At 46.3% G+C, this 7,972-nt stretch overlaps 1 protein-coding gene across 1 annotated transcript; it reads left to right on the forward strand.

The window, feature by feature from the left end:
- The first annotated feature begins 3,210 nt into the window (after positions 1 to 3,210).
- Positions 3,211 to 7,549, forward strand: LOC135370016 (eIF-2-alpha kinase GCN2-like). The gene has a single exon (XM_064603681.1). It carries the CDS (start codon positions 3,422 to 3,424, stop codon positions 5,963 to 5,965), a length of 2,544 nt encoding a protein of 847 aa, XP_064459751.1. The 5' UTR covers positions 3,211 to 3,421; the 3' UTR covers positions 5,966 to 7,549.
- Positions 7,550 to 7,972: the final 423 nt, after the last annotated feature.

Below are 7,972 nucleotides of genomic sequence, written 5' to 3' on the forward strand. Positions count from 1 at the left end.
GAGAAGGGAAGGTTCACATATGGGGTCGGGGTTTTTAAGTCGGTTCAGCTCCACGCGTTGCACAATAATCTACTTCTAGCTTTGAGATGCACGACGCCATAGGATGTGCAGTTTGTGACGCGCCTGGCAACATCGGTCCCCGAATATTCCGTTTTCCGTCTCCACGCCACGCCGGAAGGCTTCCAACGTTGAGTGAAGGGCGGAGACGCTCGTCCTATTGCTAGGAGAGCAAAGTCGTCGCTAACTCACAATGACGTCGCTACTCAGAATCGAAGGAGCTCGTGGATGAGGCGTGTTAGACACTGACGGATTTTGCGTACTGGTCAGGCCAGGCAAGCCATACTTTTACGTCACGAAACGGTAGCTTCCTTTCATTTATTTCATTTATTTTATTTATTCTCATTGCATATATTTCATTTCATCTATTTTAGCCCGTAGTGGCAACTTCCGAAAATCCTGTCCTGCCACAAATCAATGAGAAGACGTCGAAACAGAAATACGGCTGCCAAGACAAGGGGGAACGTTAATGGGAGACACTCAACAACCGCAGCCCAACGATTCCATTTCGGATGCGAAAGAAGCACACTTTCGGGAGTTTTAGCAACTCGGCAGCACTCCGCGGAAACTATGAAAGAAACTGTCAAGTCAAAAAACAGCCACGCGATTTCAACAACTTCGAAGGGATCAGGCGTATCATGCTTTCCGGAGCGTTATCGTAAAGGCCTTCCTACCTGCTAACACTTCTTATACGTATTCTAAGGCAGTTGATGGGGGAGTTCTGGCAGGAGAGGGCGATAGGGTGGATGGAACGGATGCAAGTACAGGTAAAAATCAAAGGAACATAAATACAAAAGCATGGGTATCAGAAAGGAAACATAGCGCGGGCCTAAGGGATTACACAGGAAACGAGAAGGCATATGTTGTTTGGAAAGTTGGTCCAAACTCTCAACTTGTCCAACTTTCCAGTTTTGGGAAGTTGGAAAGTCGCGGCATGTTTGTTTATGTCTGTCGTTCGCGTTTTGTTCTGCGAAAGGAAGACAGAAAATGGGAAGGATTGTTTGAGGAGCATTTTCAAATTCGAAACCGAGAATCCTTCTTCCCTTCCTTTCCCCACTACGGACAAAGGACAAGAAGCGCCATATTGGTCGAGTTTTATTTTTCTTCTTCTTATTTCTTTGTTCCAATTGTATAGGCTTCCGTGTACGCGATTTTTGTCGTCCAGCAACCCCAAGTTTTGCTCATTGGGGCTGTGAAAATAGCAGCCAGTGCAAAAGCGGGATGCAGCAGAGTGTATACGGTGAGTGGACTAGACAGTATACAGTATATGTATACCGTAACGTTGCAGATGAAATGCACGTGGGTAACACGCGGTGTTGCTGTCAACGATGAAAGATGAAAGTCACCACTGAAAAGGTTAGCCAGCTGTACGGATCGAACCCACATCTTCTGGATTACCGGTCCAGGGAACCGGAACATCAGTTTCTCCCTTGTTGCTGTCAACCACTGCTGTGTCGCCAACAGCAACAACGAACGTACATTTGTGTTATTTGAGAATCGAAAGGACGTGCCTGCTTGACTACTGTTTTCTGACTACATTTTCCAGAACTAGTTCGAAAAGGTTTAGACAGAGATAAACGGAGATGAACGCCAACAGAACCAATATGCCCGAACCCAAACTGAACGAAAAAAAAAAAATGATAATAACGGTTCCGATCCCTGTGTCCACAAGAGCAGGGTGTCGGAGCGAACCGAAAAAAAAAAACAAAAAAAAAACGCTATTTTGGTGCGAACCGGAGCGGAATCGAAACCGTATACGTTTTTTTTTTTTTTTCGCTCAGGAGGGAAACCGAAAAATTTATTGAACGGTTTTCAGTCTAAGAAAAAGCTTCGCCGGTTTGGACTACGAATGAGCGAATGAAACTGACGTCGTGTGCTCTGAAGTCATATGTCACGGATACTTTACGAGGGTTACGGTTACGGTGGAATGTATGTCGGTATATACTATGACCCCTTGGTAACGTTTTATCGTTTGCGCACATAGACTTACAGGTACATATGTGACCGTTTGTGATTCTCTACCAATGTGCCGTAGTGTTCGTTTTAATTTCATTCGCACAAACCCTCCTGAACTAAACACGACCCAAGGGGGCTGCGTAACGGCTTCTCTATCGGTAATGTCGCGCAACGCGTCCCTTATTTGAGAACAGCGAAGTTGAATACATTTACGTATCCGCGAGGGCAAGCGCGTACGAAGCGACGCTTCTTTTGTGGACAGGACAGGAAGAAAAGAAAGAGAAGAGAAACAGGAGAGAAAACCTCGATTTGCGTCGTACTCGTGCGGTGGTGCTTGCTGGCTAGGAAGCAGCAACAGACATTCGGATGAGACGCGATCGCACCAATCCAGCAAGAAAGTACTTTACGTATGACATCACGACAAACAAGTCCGTCTGTATCATGCACTTCAAGAAAGGGGAAAGCCTATTTGAACAGACAAGTCACCTACAGGAACCAGGAGCTACCAATTTCACAGCTGCCCTATTAATATTAAAAACCATGTGTGCGGAATAAACGGGTTTACATTTTGCAACATTGATTTTCTTTCTCTGGGAATGAATATGCCCACCAGAAGCGGAACCGGTTCAAAACCGGTATGAACCGTTATTTTTTTTTGCTCCGGAGCAGAACCGGTACCGGACCGTTTATGATAGAACCGGAACGAAAACCGGAACGAAAAACGTTTCGGTTCGACACCCTGCACAAGAGCAATTAGCTGCTTGCTACACCGCTCGATTTGCAAGAGCCGACGTTTAGATTTGTGACATTTTGTGAACCTGGACATGGACTTGTTGCCATTTCCGCGACCAGCCTTCTACTTCTTTTGGAAACACAGTTTTTCACTTTTGAAGCCCATCTAAGAAATAAAATAGTGAATGAACTGTTCTTTGTCATATATCTTTCACCTTCGAAGGTTTCAACATGGCCCGTAGAAAAGTTCACCGCTCATCGTCTGGAGGTGCACGTTTACAAATTTCGGATTCAATTATGTCTTCCTCTTGAAAACGTTCGTAAAAGCAGCGGCTACTAGCATTTTCAATCCGATCGCGAAACGACCTGTAGAACAAGCCCGTTGTGACGTCCCGGGTCACGTCCGGCCTTGGAGGAAGGAATGACGCAATGACGTCTTCCGCCTGCTCGGGTGCCTACCGCATACGAGGCGCCTGCGATTCGGAAGCTAGCTATGCTGAGTCGTTGGCTGAAGCTGATGCAACTTTCATGCAATCTTTATTGGATGCCAAGGCGGACGCTCATACGTGAAAGTGAAGACCGACTTCTATCGAGCGCAGTATACACGTTCCCTATTTTACTAGATGTTTAATAGCGTGACATTAACAAGACTACGACGTCTGAGAAGGGAGCACAGATGGAACAACAGGCGGAACAACGACAGGAAGAGGTTCGAGAGTCCGAACTGGGATCGCCTTCGCAAGGTGAGAGCTGCAACAACCACGGGCCACACGAGACACTCGCATTTGAAGGCAGGTCTGGAAAAACGCTCCGTGTGTTCCGGGGCGCCTGCAACGGTCACAGTTCAAGAGGATGCGTCGTATTTGACGGCATTGATGTAGATTCGGGAACTTACGTGTCTGTTGTAGAGTGGACCCGCATGACTGCTGAGGATGTTGCTCCCATAGAACGCGAGCTTCAATCTACATTGTTAGAGCTGCGTCATTCGGCGCTACTCCACTACCTAGGGAGCCTCTTTGTGCCCGAGAGAGGAGCGTTTTACCTACTGCAGGAGTTTGCGAGAGGTAGCTCTCTACGATCTTACGTATCTCGTGCCATCAACATAGACGGTGCCCAGTTACGTAGATACTTGCAAGGAATACTGCAAGCACTGGCATACCTGCACGAACACTCCGTCGCTCATCAAGATCTCAGGGACTCAGATGTTTTCATCGACGGCGACGTCGTACGTGTGGCAAATTACAGTCTGTCGTATAAGTTAGCCGCATTGCGTCATGGAATTCGAGCAAAGAAGAAAAAAGGCGACGTGTATCAGCTAGGCCTGCTAGCACACACACTAGTGAAGGGTCAGAAAGAAGAGACCGACAACATTATTCCTTCGGACGACCACTTCCAAGACTTCCTGAGGCGCTGCTCGTGTGAGCAAGAAGAGTATCGCTGGTCGTGCAACCAACTGCTTTCCCACCCCTTTATTATAGGAGAGACATCAATTTCCCCAGCCATTTCTGACGTTGTTGACTTTGAACCAGCTGTCCCTCTAAGCCATACAGCCCTAACATGCTCTCGTCTTCAAGCAGATTTTGACATGCTGGGAGAGCTGGGCAGAGGAGGATTTGGTCGAGTGTTTAAAGTTCGCAGCAAGCTGGATGGTCGTACTTACGCTCTCAAACGCGTCAAATTCAATGCTCGGCGCAGTCGTTTTGACAAAGTAATTACGAGAGAAGTGAAGATCCTTTCGAGGTTGGACCATCGTAACATAGTTCGTTATTATGGTTCATGGACAGAAGAGACCATCAAGACTCCAGACCAAGAATCTCCTTCAGGCAGCGACGATGACGAAGTGGTGTCCGAAGCCAGCGAGAATGAAGACGTATCTGAAGACGAGACCCCTGTCACAGCATGCAGTAACATGTGCATGTACATCCAGCTGGAGTTGTGTGAATACGGCACATTGCGAAATGCTATCGACAATAACCTCTACAAAGACACAAATCGTGCGACTAGATACTCCCGCGAAATTTTGGCAGGACTCAATCATATTCACGGGCTTGGAATCATACATCGTGATGTGAAACCTGACAATGTTCTCATCACTATGAATGACACTATCAAGATTGCGGATTTTGGTCTAGCGGTACTGGCATCTGCTCCCGGGGGTGGTGAGCAGCGGTTTAGCGAGATGCCCATTGCTAGCCGCCTGACTGGCGGCGTGGGTACGCCACCCTATCGTGCCCCCGAATTAGAGCAAACCGGGGTTGTGCACTATACTGAGGATGTTGACATGTACAGCTTCGGCGTCACGATAGTTGAGATGTTCAGCCCCCCAATGTTAACAGCTATGGAACGGCAGCAAGTGCTGGGAAGCGTGCACAACATACTGGTGAGGTTGCAGGAAGGCAACACGCTTACACCTTATCAACAAGTCTATGCTCTCAGTCTTTTGCTGCACAGCCCAGCAATCCGTCCGTCTCCAGTATTTCTCTCACAGGAGGATCTGAATCGTACAATGCACAGAGAACATATTCAGTACAAGTTGCGGTGTGCCATATACGAACTCTGTTCTCTCAAAATGTTCTTCCTTGCGTGCTTCGTCGGTGTCTGTTGCACGATACAATTGTACCGTAAACCACAGGTATCACAGTATTCTTCTGACTGGATAGTTAACTTTGCTTTTTGGATTTTGTTTTTAGCTTTGTGTTGTCTCATTGGTCTGCAAGGCTGTTTCATTTATCTGAAAGGCTGTTACAGTGATCTGCAAGGCTGTCTCAGTGATCTGCAAGGCTGTTTCAGTGATCTGCAAGGCTGTTTCAGTGATCTGCAAGGCTGTCTCAGTGATCTGCAAGGCTGTCTCAGTGATCTGCAAGGCTGTCTCAGTGATCTGCAAGGCTGTTCCAGTGATCTGCAAGGCCGTTTCAGTGATCTGCAAGGCCGTTTCAGAGATCTGCAATGCTGTTTCAGAGATCTGCAATGCTGTTTCAATGATCTGCAATACTGTTTCATTGATTTGCTAAACTTTTTCATTGATTTTTTATTGCAAAACTTTTTCGGTGATCGAAAGGCTGTTTCAGTTATCTGCAAGGATGTTTCAGTTATCTGCAAGGATGTTTCATTGATCCGCAACGCTGTTTCACTGATCCCCAAGGCTGTTTTATTGATCCGCAAGCATGTTTCAGAGATCCGCGAGGCTGTTTCATTGATGCAAGGGCAATCGCGCAACTGAGTTCTATACAAATAAATACACGTGGAAAAAAGATAACAAAATGTACACAATAAATCACTGAAACTTTCTAATTTCTCCTATGTGGCAACGTCATGGCCATTGGATATCAATTTAAATTAGAAATGGGACAGATCCAAAATTTTTCGCATCCGTATCCGAGGAAGGTTCTACAAAAATTCACGAATCTTACAAATCGTTTTTTTTTTTTTAGGAAGAGTTTAAAAGGCCAGGAAAAAACTTCTAGTGGAACGTATTTAGAAGCAGAATATGATGTGTTTGTTTAATGAAAAACAGATTACGTAATGCTCGAGTTTCAGGAGAAAATATTCCCACATACAGATCTGAAAACGCAATTTATCGGACATGTTGTTTATCGACTAGAAGAAATGCATAAATTCTCGAGTCTGAATTATTTCCATAAAACTAAGCAACAATCAAAAACAGGTAACTTTCGAACTTGTAATGTAACAGTTCCTGCCCGAACTCCTTCAGTCCAGAGCAATGTAATGAAACAAACAAGAAAACATACATCGGCCAATGAGGTTTTTGGTGAACTGGCGCCTCGCCAGTTTGAAAAATAAAAACAAATGTGGCTGGTAGATTTGATTTGCCGTTTCAGGCACTATGATCCGGATTCCCGAATACCTGCCTAGGATTCCAGGATTCGCGTATTCTGTTGGCACATCCCTAACATAAATGCAGGTACTTAAGCCTTATAAAGAACACCGAAACAAACAAAAAAAGAGGGAAGGCAGTAAGAATCGGGACTCGTTTGGATGACAACTCGATGAATTGTTGTGGATGATGATGATGACTGGAGTCTTAATAGTGCATTGACAACACAGGATGTATTGGTTCTTAGTTCAAATGAGCGACAGCAAGTAATAGTTCTAACATGAGTAGTTCTATTGAAAGTAGATAAGAGAGTGGAGACCACATAGTTTGTTCTTGGTGTTGGAGCAGCGATTGCAGGCACGGTCCTGCGGGAGTAGTTTGTGCGGTGTCGGCGAAGTGAATGTGTGTTGGTGGGATTGTGATAAATGGAGTGCACGAAAAGGACAAGCTTGTGACTAATGAGGCTATAGACATCTGGGATGTTTAACAGGCCAAGTGCATAAGTGACAGAAGGTATCTTCGATATGGCCTGCACCTCCGGCACTAGTTTGGGGGGAGTGCCGATGTGGTGCCAAGAGTGTGCGCCAGTGCAAGTGGAGGTTCAACACAAAGCGCTTCCAAAACGAACGAGCGACTGCAGGTGCAGGCTAGTGGTCTGCCGCCAGCACCGGGACCACTGTCGTGTTCTTTAACGCTTGTCTTTCCTTTCGTGTAGACTGTTTGTATGATATGTACTTCATTCGCTTTACCAGCCATTGATATACGTGTTTGTTATGACTCTGTACCTGTACCCTTGCGTTGACGACGTATGTATTCTATTTGCTTTTACGGAACGGAATGAAGAACGCTGCCCTGTTCCCAGCAATGACGGGAACATTGTGGGACGATGCTACGAATTGGAGTGTTTTGTTTTTCCTACTCGGTGCTTCATCTCTGTATATTTTTAAATAAAAAAGGGTTCTTTGCTGCTCCAAAGCTTTCACCTTTTTCCGGCACAGTGTATGGCAAGTGTAATATGCTTCCCGTGGAGGCAAATATCTGACTCATCCGTCCGGTAAGTCTCAGACCGGGGCTGACCTAAGATTTTCGTGAGGGGGGGGGGGGGGGGGGGTCAGCTCTGGACAAGTTCCACGTGCATGCAGGGTTTGGTCCACTGAACCCTATGTTCTTAGCCTGGAATTGAGGGGGGTATGGACCCCTGGACCCCCCGCCCCTTAGATCCGTGCCTGGTTTTAGGTATGACTGCATTATCGCTACCCACGTGTTTATCGTGGCAATGCCACTGGCATTGCATCGAGCGTATATCAAGGAAGCGTCAACGTTACAGACGTGTTGTATGCTCTGCGTACACTCTTACTGCATTTCCTCTCCAACAAGTGCAGCCCAGCCGTG

This window comes from Ornithodoros turicata, chromosome 10 (assembly GCF_037126465.1).
Source record: "Ornithodoros turicata isolate Travis chromosome 10, ASM3712646v1, whole genome shotgun sequence".
NCBI classification, from domain to species: Eukaryota; Metazoa; Arthropoda; class Arachnida; order Ixodida; family Argasidae; genus Ornithodoros; species Ornithodoros turicata.

Coding starts and splice junctions, on each gene's coding strand:
- LOC135370016 (XM_064603681.1), top strand. CDS start 3,422: ATGGAACAACAGGCGGAACAACGACAGGAAGAGGTTCGAGAGTCCGAA.